The sequence below is a fragment of the Condylura cristata genome, unplaced genomic scaffold, assembly GCF_000260355.1.
Source record: "Condylura cristata isolate star-nosed mole 26May11 unplaced genomic scaffold, ConCri1.0 scaffold00033, whole genome shotgun sequence".
In the NCBI taxonomy this organism is placed as follows: Eukaryota; Metazoa; Chordata; class Mammalia; order Eulipotyphla; family Talpidae; genus Condylura; species Condylura cristata.
In genome coordinates this window covers 11,371,706-11,387,382 of record NW_004567134.1, presented here as the reverse complement: position 1 = coordinate 11,387,382, position 15,677 = coordinate 11,371,706, and the positions used below count along the sequence as shown (strand labels likewise).

General features: G+C 58.1%; 1 protein-coding gene across 1 annotated transcript in view; it reads right to left on the bottom strand.

The window, feature by feature from the left end:
* The window catches only part of CCDC37 (coiled-coil domain containing 37), an 18,647-nt gene extending 5,101 nt beyond the window's left edge, over positions 1–13,546 (bottom strand). Inside the window, exons 1-11 of the mRNA XM_012732078.1 lie at positions 13,447–13,546; positions 11,272–11,349; positions 10,541–10,641; positions 8,477–8,669; positions 6,817–6,884; positions 6,581–6,744; positions 6,307–6,387; positions 5,728–5,909; positions 5,135–5,297; positions 3,284–3,332; positions 3,053–3,216 (exon numbers count right to left, since the gene is read on the bottom strand). Of these exons, the coding sequence (XP_012587532.1) occupies positions 3,053–3,216; positions 3,284–3,332; positions 5,135–5,297; positions 5,728–5,909; positions 6,307–6,387; positions 6,581–6,744; positions 6,817–6,884; positions 8,477–8,669; positions 10,541–10,641; positions 11,272–11,349; positions 13,447–13,495 (1,292 nt within the window). The 5' untranslated portion in view covers positions 13,496–13,546. The remainder of the gene's footprint in view (positions 1–3,052; positions 3,217–3,283; positions 3,333–5,134; positions 5,298–5,727; positions 5,910–6,306; positions 6,388–6,580; positions 6,745–6,816; positions 6,885–8,476; positions 8,670–10,540; positions 10,642–11,271; positions 11,350–13,446) is intronic.
* Positions 13,547–15,677: the final 2,131 nt, after the last annotated feature.

Genomic DNA, 15,677 nt, shown 5'->3' with positions numbered 1-15,677 from the left:
CTGCCATGTGCAGTGCCAGCGCCATCCTGCACAGCCAGAAGCTTGTGATGGGGCATGCGCAGCTGATCCTCTGCCCCCAGCCATAATATCATCTACCAACTCCACCACCAAAAAAAAAAAAAAAAAAAAAGTCGTTCACAATGACTTCCCAAATGGGAATCAGCTTAGGAATAGAAGGCAACTGTTTATAGGTCCTGGTCAGACTGGGTGGACATCTGGCCACTCACCACCAGTGCCCAGGCACCCAGAGGTAACCCTCCTTGCCGCCCCCCAAAATGACTTCATTATTTCCCGTCCCCCTGCCTCGCCCCCCAATTTTTGGTAGAGCCCGGTGATCTCTTCCCCCCAGACACTGAGGGTTTGTGCTGACTGCTCCCGGCCAAAGGCACAGACAAGGAGGTGGGCAGGAGATGCTGTCCTCGCCCTCCCCCTGCACTGATTTTCAGAAGATTGAAGGAGCCTGCTCCTTCCCAGTCCCCTCGTTTCTGTGCCTTCCCCCCCACCCCGCTTTGAGAGCCAGATACTAGAAGCTAGGACATCCGAAAACAGCCTTGCATGTGCAGGAAGTTGGGAAGGGCTCACACTATTATAAAGCTGTAGTAATCAAGGCATGATGATCAGAGGACGGCAGATACACCCATGGGGCAGGAAGGAACGCCTGGAGGTGGATCCTCGTGAGGAGAGGCCAGCTGGTACCTAACAAAGGTGCAAAGGTGCACAACCAGACTGACACACTTCACCGGTGGGGCCGAACCAAATGGTCACCCCCATTCTGAGAAAAGGGGCGCAGGTAAAGCAGAAGGGAAAAAAAGAACCTAGACACAGACCTCACGCCCTTCATAAAAAGTAGCTCAGGCAGCTCATAGAGCAAAATGTAAAGCACAAGACGGTAAAACAACCAGAAAGCGACACAGGAGAAAATCTAGATGGCTGTGGACTTGCTGGTATCTTTTTAGATAAAACCAAACCGATGGTCGTGAAAGGAAGGATTGATCAGCCAGACGTGAGTGAAATTAAAACCACGGCTGTGTGAAAGGCAGTGCCAACAGAAGCCACAGGCAGGGAGAAAATATCTGCAAAATCACTGTCTGGCAAAGGGCTGTTGCCCACAATATACGAAGAACTCTCAGGATTTAACAAGTGAACCACGCGGTTTTAAACATGGGCCTCAGACCTGAACGGGCTCATCGCCAAAAATGATACACACACAGGTGGCGGAGAAGCGTGTGGACTGTTCCACACCCTGTCAGGGAAATGCGTGTTCAGCAGGGGCCCCCCACTGCCCACCCGCTGGAATGGTGGGTGCTAACCACCCTCCCGCCAAGCCCTGGGGAGGAAGTGGAGCAGCAGGAATGTTCATGTACCGTCAAAGGGACTCAAGTGGCTCAGGCACTTGGGAAGAAAGTTGGGCAACTTCTGAAACTATGATATGTGCCGTTGCCACACCGTCCAGCAATCATTCTCTGTTATTTGCCCCAAAGAGCTGGGCAAACTTGAAAGTCTGCAGTGGGTATTTAGAGCGGCTCTATTCCTTACTGCCAGGACTCGGGAGCAACCCAGGTGTCTAAGAGGAGGGGTGTGGGGGGGTTCACGCAGCTGATGGCGTATCACCCCGCACTGGGAGGAAGTGAAGAGCATGTCACGTGCCTGGGGTGGTCTGCGCGGCGTCTTTGGAGAAATGCCCACGTAGCTCCCCCGCCCGATAAAACCAGGTGGCTTTATTTCTTGCCCTTGAGTTGCATTACTTGTATCTTCGGAGCCTAACCCTGAAGTGTGTATGGCTTATAACTACCTCGTCTCCTGCAGAAACTTAGTTTAATGCCATCTGGAAGAGACTGTAGGAATCGGTACGATTTCTTAAACACTTGATAGAATTCTCTGATAAAGCCATCCGGGTCTGGCGGCTTGTGTTAGGGAAGATTATTCAAATTCTCTTCATAACTGGCCCTATTTGGATTATTTATGTATTTTTAAAGTTGTTTTTTGTTTTTGTTTTCCCTCTGAGAAAGAGTGCTTGAATTCATGGACATTCAAGACAAGTGGGCTGTGACTCCCAGGAAGTGAAATGGTCTGAGGCGGCTCAGCAGAGGCCGTGGCCTACTCACTCCAGTGACGGCTGCAGCGGGGTCTGCAGGGAGGGCTGCGTGCGTGTTCTCATCTCACGGGTCTCAGAAACTTGGAGGCTGCCCGCTCTGCCCAGCTCATCTGTGTCTGACCTCCCAGCTTTCTTGGAAACAAGCTTTCCCGAGAGCTGGTGACGTCCCATCTTCCCGGAGGCTCCCAGAGGTGGCCCCATGGCAGGCAGTGGGCCAGTGAGACCTGGGCACTCAGAAACAACCTCCCTGCGGGACACGGAAGCCTTGAGCTGTCTCCCCACCTCAGGGCCCTTGCACCCTCTTTGCTCCGCTTTCCTCTGCCCTCAGGAAGTGCCCGGCTCAAGTGCCACCACCTAGAAGCTCCCTGCCCCCTGGTCTGCGCCTCCCTCCACTTGAGCACCTGTCTCTCATCGTTTTCTTCCTGGCACATATGATGAGTATCTCGTCAAATCTGTGGCCCTGTAGAAAGTCAGATCCGTGAGGCAGGGCCTCGCCTGATCCTGGAGGGCCTAGACCCGGGGCTGACCCCACACAGGTGCGCAGTCTGTCTGGGGAGTGAATGAACAGCTGGTGACTTTCTCCCAACAGCAGTTTTGTGCCCCTGCCCAGCCGGCTCTGCAGAACACCCGAGGGTACGAGGTCCTTGCCGATGTCCTCGGGTGCAGGATGACCAGCGGCTTCACCCACCTAACCGATCCCCACTCCCAGCCCCCTTGGTCAAGAAGACAGTGGTCTCTCCAGAGCCAGGCCTGTAAGACTCCAAGTGGAATTTTCCAGAAAACTGAAGCGGTGGCAAAGCCAGGGCCATGGTGTGTGTGTTGGGGGGGTGGGGGTGACTGGGGGGCGCAGGGCATAGTGGGGGCATGGTTCCCAGCACTGTGGGGGCCCCAGGGTGACAGCCAGGGATGGGGCCCATCTCCCACTGGCCTTGGGGGGGGTCACTGTGCGATACCCACATGCGATTCTGGGTGTTCTTCAGGGTGAAGTTGAGCTCTTCCAGCGTCTCTTCCATCTCCTGTGTGTTCTGGATCAGCGAGAGGTTCTGCTCCTCCAGTTTCATGAAGACGTCCAGGAGCTGCTGGGGCTCCGTGAAGTACAGTGCCAGCTCCTGCAAGCAGAGCTGGGTGTGTGGTCGTCACGCTGGCCCTGCAGCCCTCCCCACCCCCCGCCCGCAGTGGCCCACTGACCTCCCCTTCGCTGTCTGGGTCGTCCAGCACCGAGGGGGCAGAGGTGGACCTGTTGAGAGACGTGGGGTCAGGGCGCTACCTTGGGCTCGGAGCGCGGGGGTCTGAGTGCGCGCTGGCCCGGCAGGGTGGTGGGGACAGCCCACGCCCCGCTGCCTGGGCCCTCTGCGGCCCGGCCCGGGCTCCAGCAGAGTCACAGCCTCGTCCTGCCCTCTCCCTGAGGCCACCCGGGGACAGTTTCGAAACTCACTTGGCTCATTTCACTCAGGTTAAAATAAAACTCGCCTTTTCCCCAGGCGGGAGAGGCCCCTGTCACCCTCTCAGCCGCTCCCCCCCACTTGGGTGCCGACCTCGGGGCACCTCAGGCCTTTGTGGTAAAGCTCCCACCTCCCAGCTGCGCCTCCTTCTATGCCATTCTCCTTCTAACGCCATCCTTGGACACTTGCTGCCCACCTGCCCTATCTAGATTCGCCCTTGCCTTTGTCCTTGGGGGCCCCACTCACAGCTGGAGGGTGACATGTCCCCCATCGACCCCGAGCCACAGGGCCAGGGACTGACTGGCCACAGGTGCGGGAAAGGGGAGGATAAACCTGGAGAAAATCTAAGGGTGCGGAGCTCAGGATCAGGTTGAGATGGGGTGACCAAGGCCAGAGGATGGGGCACATGAGGGATGAGAAGCTATAGCCCTCATGAAGGGAAGAGTCAAGGGGGGGCCTGAGCCCCCAGATCACAATTCTCCTTTCCCCTACCACCACCCTTCTCCAGGGAGTGAACCATAAAGCTTTCAGAAGAAATTGTAAGGAAATACTTTGGTTGACTTAGGGGCTGCACAGCTTTCTTGAGTAGGGCACAGGATGAAACAACCATCTCATTGGTAAACTGAACTCGGGAGAGAATGTTAGTCAGTAGGTCACACCCAGACGGGGCAGAGGCGCTTCTACACGCACTACCAGGAGGACCGACGTCCAGAACGTAGGAAGGACTCGGGAGAGCAGAAGAAAAAGACCAAGGAGCCTCCCCAAGGGGACAGAAATCGGAGGCGGCAAAGGAGGAGATCCCGGTGCCCCCATATTTGCCATGAAAACGCCGCTCATGGCAGCACCCCTCTGTACAAACCCCTTCTTCTGTTTCCTCAAGTCTGAAGTTTTGATTCCTGAGGCCTTGCTGACTCTGAAGAGCAAAGAGGGAAGGAGGGAGCCAGACCCCCACACCCCACAGAGCCTCACCCCCTCGTCTCCTGGGCTACTGTCTGCTGAACGGGCTGGCAGACCCACGAGAGAACGAAGCAGCCAGTGCTGCCAGGGTCGTTGGGGCTTGGGAGTGGGTGTGGGGGGCTGAGGGGGGAGAGATGGCAGCCTACACCTTTCTACAGACTAGTGCTTTTTGTGCATGATTTCCCTATCAAAAATTTAAATCAAAAAAGTTTCAGGGAGGGAGGAGGAATGAGCGAGCAGCCGGGCACTTACAAGGAGCCTGGAGGGCCTTAAACACAGTGGGGGGCCGGGAGTGGCCCGTGGGCCTTTGGGGTTTTGTCTCCCGTGTGGTTTAAGATCTGAACGTGTCATTAAAATCTGGATGACTTATATAAGAATCCAGACTTCTGGCTTCTCCTGCAAGGCCCTGGAGCTCTGATCCCTCGGGTAGCACCCATGGGGGGCTGGGAGAGCCATGTGCCTGCCGCTCAGTGTGCCATCCGAAGCCCTCAACCAGTGGACACTCAAGTGTCCACTGGCACCAAGTGGGCCACCCCAGGCTTCAGTGTACTGAGTCAGTAACCTCCAGGTTAGAGCAGCCCCTCCCTCGCTCCCGGCGCCTGGGTCCCTCCTGGCTGCTGCCTCACCCAGAGCCGCTCACCCATTGAGGTCCAGCCTGCTGGGCAAGCTGCCCCGGCTGCCCTGCCGGCTCCGGCTGCTCTGGCTGCTCTGGCTGCCTTGCTGGGTGCTGTTGATGCTCACCATGGCCTGCCCCGTGCGCAGGCCCTGATGACCCTTGGAGAGCTTCTTATGGCTTTGCCACTCTGGAGGGGGCACAGGAAGGGTATCCACGTGGCCCAGTCCCGGGGAGGAGCCCCCCAGCCTGGGGCCGCCATGTACCTCGGGAGCATAACTTGATCCTCATGTCTGCTCCTACAGGAAATTCAAAGAAGGGGTCTCAGACGACCGTGGCTGGAGCCAGACCTCCACGACACTGCTGGGGGACACGGGGGTGCCATTGGGCCCTCCCCTCGACTGTAGCTGAAGGAAGATGGAGGTGACTGGGAGGGAAGGCCCCTGTGTTTGAGTTGGGAGTCATCTCTGCCTGCAGAGAGCATGCCTGGACTGAGCCATGGGGGGCTAAGGGGTGGCCTGCCCCTGGCTGGGGTTCTGAAAGCTACGGACGGGTGCGGTCCCCTGCCAGCTGGTGCAGGGTCTGGGCACACCCAGGACCTGCCTGCTCCTTCCTGCTACCTTTGTCCCCTGGTGTAGAGTACGCAGAGCTCTCTTTGCTGTCCCCGGAGATCTCCTTGGCCTTTTTGAGAGCCAGACGCTTCTTCTCTTGTTCTTCCAGCCACTCCTTGGGTGACAGCTTGTATAGGAAATCCTTGTAGACTTTGTAATGCTGTAGATTGTCTTCGAATTTGGAGATTTCACTAGGCCAGGGGAGGGGAGGGAGAGGTGGGGCCCCGCCAGCTGGGAGGCCCTCCAGCCAGGATCGCCCGTACCTCCTGGTCAAGCCCCGTGCCCACTATTTTCCAGGAGGAAGGCCCAGGAGCAGTCACCAGAGTGGCGGTCGGCCCGGGGACTCTGTGCCCCCACCTCCCCCAGCTTGAGGCTGGGGGTCTGGAGCCAAGTGAGCCCTGCCTCCTGGTGGAGTGGTCTTGGAAAGCCACCGATCTTTCTTGGCCTCAGTCACCTCATCTGTGAAATGGGCAGCAGCATCCCAAAAGGCTTTGGGTCCGGGCTTGATTTCCAGAGGTAAACTGATGAAGTTTTCATAGCCAAAGGGGCTCCCCTTAACTACGGGAGAAGAAATGGAGGGAGCCTCACCTTTTGATATTCATGATCTGGGTGGTCAGATCTCGGATCTCGAAGACTTTCTCCATCTTGGCTTTGGTCTCCTTCTCAGCCCTGGGGGTGCAATGGGGGCAGGGAGCCCCTTATTGAAGAGGGGCATCCACATGGCTCTCAGGCTGGCCAGAAGTGGGGCGTGGGGGTCGGGGGGAAGGTCGGGGGGCCGAGTTGGGATCCGGGTCCAGGCGGGGTGGGGGCACATGCTGTGCACACTGTGGGGGTCTCACACAGCCCACCCGGCTGCACTCACATTTTCAGCGCCTGCACGGAGCTGCGGTCATTTTCTCTGAGGAACTCATCGAATAGGGCCGCGTCCTTCTCCAGGGCCTTCTCGGCCCGTTCCAGCTCCGCCTCTTCCTTGGACGCCAGCATCTCCAGCCGCTGGATCTCAGACCGCTTCATATCCACGGCATACTGAGGGCCACCAGAGGCAAGTCAGGTTCACTGGGGACCCTGGAACCCGCCGCAGGGAGCAGCTGAGCGTACCTGGAGGAGGAAAGCCTGCCGCTTCTCTTTAATGTAGTCGTTCATGTTCTCAGTTTCTATGTTCTTTTCTGCAACCAGAGGAGAGACTTCTGGGGTGTGGGGGTGGGCAGTGGGAGAGAGACCCAGGCTGGGGCCTGGAGGGGCTGTGGAAGGAGGCGTGGGCCAGCCCGCCACTCTGTGCAGAGCTTGCCGCATGCTGGACGGCCACAGGGCCCTCCCCAGCCCGAGCAGAGGGGACTCGGGGCACCCCGTTCTCCCTGGCAGGAGACTGGGCTGGGGTGGATCTTTCCATATGTCAAACTCAAGTAGCGCTTTTCCCACCGGGAATAAGACACCCTTGCCTAGACGTCCCCCCACCCCCAACCTTCGGTGGGTTTAATAATGAAAGGCCTCCTGTCCAGGACGTGAATGGGGAGTGAGAGGAAAAACTTTCTGATCTCTAACTAGGGTGTTCTAAGCCGCCAGGGCCCAATGTTGGCAGCAACTAAATCTGCCAGGTCTCAGCCAGGCAGGAGGAAATGAAAGTGGACATGAGCATCAGTGCAAGTAGGGAGGCAGCGAAGTTGGGGCCAAGGGCCACGGGCCTCTTTCCCCGTTCTTCTGGAGAAGGCTGACCGTTCCGGAGCTAGGGAAAACCCGGGGCTGTGGGGAGCGCCGCCGAACCGTGTGGCTCTCTGCCCTTGCCTCTCAGACCCCCCCCTTTCCAGAAAACCCCACTGTGCTGCAGGAGCCCTGGTTAGGTCTAGTCACCAGGTCAGGGGTCAGCTTGGCCCCTGCCCCGCCCCGGACACCTTGGAGAAGGCCTGCCTCAAGGGCACCCAGGTGCTCACTGGGAGTCAAAGCCGGACACGGAGCAGTGTCGTGCCCACACCCCCCGGCCCAGCCACACCGTCAGGCGCCATCTGCCGCCCCGGTCATGGGGGTCGGGGCCAACACTGAAACTTGCTGTGCTCCCCATCCTGCCCACCCCACCCCAACGCTGCACGCAAAGGTTAAAGCTCAGGGGTTCCTCTGCCAAAGTAGCAAGTCCCAGTCATGTGCGCCAGCGGGGGACGTGGGGGCTCCCCTTATCTTTCTATTCACCTTCACTACACCTGGAGGCCCGGCCCGGCCCGACTGCCTGACCCAGCGGCTCCTCTCCAGCTTAGCGCTATCGTCTCCGGGGATGGTAGACTATTAGTGGGTACTCAGGACGTCAGATTTCCTACTGGGTGAAGACAGTTCTGCTGCTATGTGTGAGGACCTGGAATCTCACAACCCACGAGTATGTGTGGACAGCAGCTGGGGGAGGAGACAGTGCACACGTCCCCATCTCGCCAGGGAAGGCGAAGCCATTAAATGCGGCAGCTTTGAGCTGGACCCGGTAAACGTCTTTCTGGTGCCTGCCTTTACGCTGAGGCCAGTGCCTGTATTTTACACACCGTGCAGCCTGCTGTCCCTGCCGCGGCCTGCGTCCAGCGTGCGTGTGGGAGGGCCTCGGAACTTCTAGACTTCGTATACCACCATGCATGGCAGAGGCCAGGCACTGACGCCCCTTCCCCACCACACGGCAACTTGACCTTTCCTTGCACATAAAAGGACGGCCTGCCGGAAGGACAGACAACCAGCAGGCCTGGCTGTGATGCCCGCTGGCCCGCTGGCCCGCTGACCCCGGCAGCACCTTTGGTCATGGAGAGCTTCCAGGCGGTGCTCTCGTGGAAGCTGCTCAGCTGCTCCACCTCGGCGCGCACCTCCCGGTCCTCCAGCTCGTCCTGCAGCTGCAGCTCACGCCGCAGGCTGGTGAACTTGGCCGACACTTTGGACGAGTAGGTCATCTTCTGGTGCACCCCCAACTTCCTCTTCTGCTGCCGCTCCTGGGGTGGATCAGGCGGGGTCAGGGGGCCGCAGCCTCCCAGCCGCCTCCCCAGCCCCGCCCATCTCTGTGCCATCACCTCCTCCTGCACATCCTAGGTGGGTGTGCACACTTCTGGGGGCGGGAGTGCACTGGGGGTGGGCCAGTGTGTCACCTGGAGCAGGCTGAGGAGCTGTGCGCCTGTGAAGCACCCTGAGGTCCTGGGCACAACTTCCCCAGGGGTGAGAGGGCAGTGGGGTGAGAGGGCAGTGGGCAGGAGCAGGCAGGTCTCCAGCTGAGGGACCACAGGCCCTTCGACTAACAGTCCTGGGACAGACTGGCTGAAAGCTGCCTTTCCTCCTTGCTCTGAAATTCATTCATCTGAGTGTCTGGTGATGGGCTAATTCCAGGTCACAAGATCTGCGCCATGGTGTGGCCGGTGCAGGCTGTAGGCTGGTGGCTGGGGGTGTCCCTCCCTGCCTTGTCTTCTCTACCCTGCTCACCCACCACCCATGCACCCCAGAGTTCTGTCCTGACCCGGCCCTTCATTGGGAGGATGCAGTATGGGAGGAGGGCGGTGTCAGGGGCTCTTCTCTGTTTGTAACCATGCCCCCCCGCCTGTGTGCAGACCCTGGGGGTCCACACAGCCCTGCTGGCCTGGCTCCCCAGCCTGCCCATTCCAGCAGGCCCCACGTGGACTCTGCATTGATGCCTCTCGGGTGAGGGCGTTTCCTGCTGGCCCTGCACTGTTGGAGAAGTCGACTGAAGGAAACGTGTGGTGCGTAGGACCTAGCCTGCGGGGTCTGGTTCGTGTTCATGCATATGACAAGTCCGAGAGCATCGCCTGCTAACACCCAGGGGCTGGAGGTCTACGTGTGTACGCAGTGGCAGCTGCGTGTCAGTGTGAGGCTGTGCTGGGCGGGGGGAGGGGGCGTGGACGGGGCTCTCGGAGGGAGGCGGAGGAGTCCTGAAGCAGGGCTGGGCTGTGGAAGGCGTCCAGCCCTCCCCGGTGGACAGAAAGGCCTCCAGGACAATGAGGCGGTGTGGCGTGACTCCCCTCTCAGCCGCCAGAGCCTCTTCTGGGTTGGTGAGTGAGGGGGAGGGGGAGACTCCCCCGGTGGCCCCCACTTTGCAGGTTGAAATCAGAGGGGTGTGCATTTCCACTCTGCAGCTGTTTGGGTCACCTTGGGAGCTGCTGCTCTAAGGAATTTCAGAGGCCGGAGTCAGTGGACGTTCAGTCCAGGAGGGGGCAGGATGCTGGTCTCGCCTCTGGGCATTTGTCCCAAAAGCATGTCCCGTGGAAACGCCCGGGGGGCTGCAGTGAGCCCTGCTCGGCTGTGCTGTGCTGCCAGGAGTGGGCCTTCTCCAGCGCCATGTCCGAGGGTCTTCTGGATGGGGGGGCAGGTTATGTCGGGGCGCAGACTACACTAGGGGTGCTGGGACTCCCAGGCTCTCCAAGGGGCACGTGTGTGTGCCCATGAGCATATGGCCATGTGGGTGTGGACCTGGCACCCAAGAATCCCAACGAGAGGGGACCACAGTTGAAGAAGTCCGGGGGCTCCCTGGGGCAAGGTGAGAGGGTCCCTGAGGCCAGCGGTGGGCTTTGGGGGAGTCTCAGGAGGGGGTGCCATCTCACATGCGGGACAGCGTGACGTGTGGTAGCTGAGATGTGGCCACGATGCTCCAAGGACCCCACCCCACAAAGGTGTGTGATAGAGGGGATAAAAGTGGAGACCCGAGCGCCGGGCAGAGGTTCACGTTTATTTTGTAGGAAATGGGTCTGCTGACTAGTCTAGAGTGAGGAAGCCACCCGAGGGAAGTGGTCTTTGGAGAAGCGCAGTCTGGCTGCTGATGGGGACGGGGCCCGGGGAGGCCTCAGCCCCGGATACTCACTGAGTGAGTCTTATTCCACTCCTGTTCTCTGATCACGAAGAAATCCAGGTCTCCGGGCATGTGGAAGGGATTGGATGATTTGTCAGAAACCATCATAGACACTGGGGAGAAAGATGGCGCGGTGGGCCGGCAGCTCAGGAGGCTTCCGTGGAAGCACGCTGGGTGGCAGCGTTCTCCAGGATCCAGCAGTGCCTGAAGTCCACCTCCCAGCTCCCTGAGCTCCCCTTTCTGGTTTAAGCTACAGACGTTGGCACCTGAAGAGATCTCATGAACCCCGTCCCTCCTGCACTCTGACGCCTTCCTTTCTCATTTAAAAAGCCAGGACTCCCCACTCCATGGAGGAGACAAGTGACTGTAGGTGGGGGGCTGGCTGGCAGGGCCTGCTGATGTGAGCTGAGGCGCCTTCCTGCAGTGCAGGGGCGTCCTGAGAGACCATGCTTTGTCCTCCAGAGATCTCTGGAAGCCCCAGGGAAGGAGGAGCTTGGGCGTGGGTGAGGGCAAAGTGTCCGCGCCCTGGGGCTATGGCATCAGGGCAGAAACTTAGGGAGCTGCCCCGAGCCCCAGTTCAAGATCCCTTCTTGGTTTACACTCCTGCTTTTTCAGGCCTCAGTCACCCAGCTCCTCACAGAGGAGTGACCGTTTCCCTGTGCCCTTTGCAACTGGGCTGCGTCTGCAGCTGGATCAGCGCTGCCTCCCACCACCGAGACGTCATGTCCCGGCCCCAGAATTACCTTTGCCTTTTTTCCCACATTTCTCCTGTTTTTCTTCAGTGACTGAAGCGCTGTGGTCTGTGGGGTCCAGGTTGTTTTCTGTAGAGACACAAAAGTGAGGGTCGCAGGACTCCTTGGGCCTGACAGCTGTGAGTGAGCAACCAGCCAGGGAGAGCCGGACACACTCAGGTCTGGCCTGGGCCTCCCACCTGCCTGCTGAGTGGACAGGGCGGAGGGAGACGGGACAGAGCATAGTGGACTATGGTGGAGGGAGGACTCTGATAGTTTGGGGAGGAAAACTATGATAACCACACCTGAGGGGAGAAATCCTATATGGTGAAACACTAAGCAAGAATATAAAATAACAGCACATCAATAATAAATAGCAAAGAACGAAGAAAAAAGGAACCTAAAACTCTGCTAGCTTCCAGATAATCTATTACTATATAAGAAATAAGTAAATTACCTCGCAAGCTCCAGCTTAAATTACAGCTTCCAGCTGTTTCCCTTTCTACTGCTTCTTGGCTGTGGCCAATTGAGTTGTTTTCCAGTGGCGGCCTCCCTTGCCACAGTGCGAGCCCTGTGGGAGAGGGGGCCTGAATCCTCACACCTGCACACAGGTAGCTCTTAACACGTGTTTGTGAATGAAGCGCAAACGCAGGGCTCCTTCACGGATGTCCAACTCCAGCCAGGACCCCCACCCCTCGCCCTGCTCTCTGGGCATCTCCCTGTGTCAGGCACCTCCTGGGGGGAGGAGGGCGGGGAGGCTGGTGCAGGTGCAGTAGCTCTGGAGATGCTGATGGTAGCAACAGTGACTGGGCTTCTGTACCTGCCAGGCGGCCGCTAAGCACGGACATGTTTCTCCCACAGCTCACAGCGGCCCTGAGAAACACGGGTTACTCCCGATTCTCAGCGGAGACCTCCGAGGCTGAGAGGGGACCTGAACACCAGGTAGGTGTGTCTCCAGTGCCCTGTCAGCCTCCCTCTGGGCAGTGCGGGGCTGCAGCTGCCCTGTTTGCACCTGGCCTGGACTCAAAACTGTGTTTCCCAGCTCCGCACATCCTCACCTGGGGCTCTGGCCCCACCTTCGCCCTCAGCTCCTGCAGCAGGAGCAGATGTCAGGCTCACCAATGGCCCTGGCCTGAGCCCTGCCTGCATCTGGCTGGCCTGGTTTCCACCCAGATGCAAGCGCCCCCAACCCAGCTCAGGGCACCTCCCATTTGCTTGTCACTTCCCAGGAGATGATCCACTTGTCTCAAAGTTCATGGGCATCCCTAAGTAACCAAACCCTGTGGTGAAGCCAGAGAGTTTATAAAGCCTCCAGCTGTCTCGTGATGGCCCAATTATGTTGCACTGTTGTGTGTTTGTTTAGAGTTTATTTGTTTGTAAATATTTTGGAGCCCTGTTTTGGAGGAGGGAACCCTCTTCTGGGTTCATTTTGTCAGTTTGCTCTGAGAAACAAGCCCTGGCGTCACAGCAGGAGCAGCAGCAGATGCCGGGAGCAAATCCAGAGCCCACAGCGGTGCTGGGGCTGAATAAGTCTCCCCCGCTACACTCCGGGGTTACTCTGCTCAGAACACAGGGCGGTGTGGCTTCCAGGTGAACGCTCCATTCGCATCTGTGGCCTGGGGACCTCATGGGCCAGAAGCCCCAACTGCAGCAACATTGAGAAAGGCCCCCTCCCTTAAGTGTCACGGATAAATGGTCTCTGCCCCAAATGAATGTTTTTGAATATTTGAAATCCTAATGCCCCCAGAATGTGCCGCTGTTGGGGGCAGGGTCCTTGCAGTTTATCACGAAGGTGTGGCCACGCTGGAGTGGGGGGGGAGCCCAAGTCCTGTGTGACTGACATCCTTAGAAACGGGGGACACAGACGCACACAGGCAGACGATGAAGGCAGATACCGGCTGAAGACTACCAGAACCACCAGAAGCTAGAAGAAAGCCCTGGAACAGATGCTCCCTCACAGTCCCAGAAGAAACCAGCCTAGCCAACCATTTGCTCCAGAGCTGCGAGGCAGGTGCCTGCAGGTGGGGCCTGGCCTGTGGTGACTCTTGTGACAGCTGTCCTTGGAATCCACTGAGCGGTTGCGTCCTGGCCTCATTTGGAACCACCTTATGCCTGAGGAAACCTGGCTCTCCCTGTGCTGGCCCTGAGGGTGTGTCTCTGACTCTGAGCTCCCAGCCCAGTACTTACCGTTGTGATTCCTGTTCTTGGATACCAAAGGCAACAGTGGCCTGGGCATCTGGGCAGAGGAATAGAGGCTTGTTGCAAAGCTTGACCTTGGCTAAGGAGATTCCAGCCTGGGGAGCAACACAGGGCTTAAGCTGGATGGACCCCGGGGGTTCCTCCCACTCCACTGCTCTCCTCACCTGTCTCTGGGTGGTTGAGGACAGGGTGGCCCTCTCCAACCATGTGGCCAGCACCTGCAGCGCCCTGCCTCTCCCTTCCCCCACTGCACCCACTCTCCCCTCCTTGACTGGGTCCTAGCTGCCCTGACTAATCTGTCCCTGGCAAGAACATGCTGACCTTGGTCTGCTAGCTGACATTTGCATGTGTGACTGCCCTGTTCAGCTCTGAACTCAAAGGTCACCCTTCAAAGAAGCCTAAGAAGCCTTCCCTTCCAGGCCCATCCAGGGTGATTTCTTTGTCCCCACTCCCATAGGGCCTCACTTTATTTTCCTCAATGCAATTACTCCTTGTCTCATTTATCACATTAAAAAAAATTGGTTTATCGGTCATTTCCCCCTAGAATATAAGCTCCTGCAGAACAGGGGTCTTTTCTGAGCTCAGCAGATGCACTCATCCTGGCCTGCTGTCACTATCACTGCGAGAGTTCTCACTTTGGAGACGAGGAAGCAGACTGGTGTCCAAAGCCCCATAGCCAGGAAGGGCTGCAGCTGGCATTCCAGCCCAAGATTCCTTGAGCTAAAGCTTTAGTCCCTCCAGCCACATTCCTGCTACTGTATTCAAGGAGGAGAATCGCAGACCTGAGGGGAGCCAGTCAGCGGGGCCAGACCCCCAACATCCCCAGCTGGCGGGTGGGTGCTTGCCCACCGGCCAAATAGGAAGATTGCACCAGGCAGATGTAGACTTGGTAAAGCAAGTATAGGAATGAGGAAGGGAAGGCTGGGAGCCTTGCAAAGAGGTCTTGAGAGGGGTGCCCCACCGATTTGCCCCCGACACAGGGCACTCCCCGACCCGCGCCCCCTCCCCCCATCAAGGCCCCAAATGCACCCACCGTCCCCACGCGCCAGAGATCGCTCGGAAGCTTCCGCGGGACAGTTCCCAGCTCCAAGCGCTTAGGTTTACGTTGCCAAGGCAACCATTCTCCCAGCTGCTGGGGCCCTGACGTCACAAAGGCCGGGCGGTGTGGAAGAGGCTGTGGACCGCAGGGTCCCAGTGCCCAGAAGCTCCGCGTTTTGCGGTTCCGACCCTGGACGGCTGTTTGAGCACCCCCACCTACTCTCACCCCACCCCCCCACCCCTGACGCCAAGAGACCAGCGCCCAGCCCAAGATGGGGCTGGCGAACAGCAGTTTCCTCCCTCAGCATTATTTTGTATTCCTCGGACTCTTTCGCTTTTATTCCCTCATTCATTTATTCATCCTGTGCCAGGCGCGGAGTGCGTGGGGGCTGGCACTCCGAATACTTGTGGAGCAAAAATAGACCTGGCCCTTTCCTGTGCAGTGATGTCACTTTCTCAAGGGGGAAATTATTAAAGTGTGATGCTGGGAACGGTCACGTCAGAACTGCGCGAAAACCCCAGAAAAGCAAGTGTTAATGATTCCGCGCCTGAGTCAAACTCCGTTTGCGATGCGTCTTGGGCGTGCTTCCCTGCTGGCTGAGGTCCCGGGACCTCTGCTCCAGAGGGTGACTGAGATACAAGAAAGAGGGGCAGGGCAAGGATCTCTGCCAGTAAGTGTGGGTGAGGGTGGGAGGAAGGGCGGAAGGGAGGTGCTAAAGACCTGGGTCAGCTTAGATCACCCAAGTTCTGCAGCTGTTTTGGGTACCTTTTCTGACCACAGTTTCCTGTCTGTCCTTCTGGCCACATCTGCTCCCCCAAAGCTGCAGGAGAGCCAAGATCGTGGTCACCAGATTTCCCCATGGTTAGAGGGGACTTACAGATTGACAAAGACTGCTTGAAGCTGGGTTTCAAGGCGACTCAGAAGCAGGCACCAGGCCAGTAATGTGGTGCCAGTGAGAATCTCAGCGACTCCTGGTTCTGCCGGAGAGAGACCCGTAGGTGGGAAGAACAGTCCTACCAGTATAGGGGGTTCCGGTGGTACCAAGAGCAGATTCCTGAATAGGCCCTGGAGGAGGGTTTAGTGTGCTAAGCCACAGGCATGATTTGCATGTGTGGGCATAGTGATGTGTGTGAGTACTGGGTCTAGCTGCTAGCTTTGACTACCCTGAACAGAAAAGTGG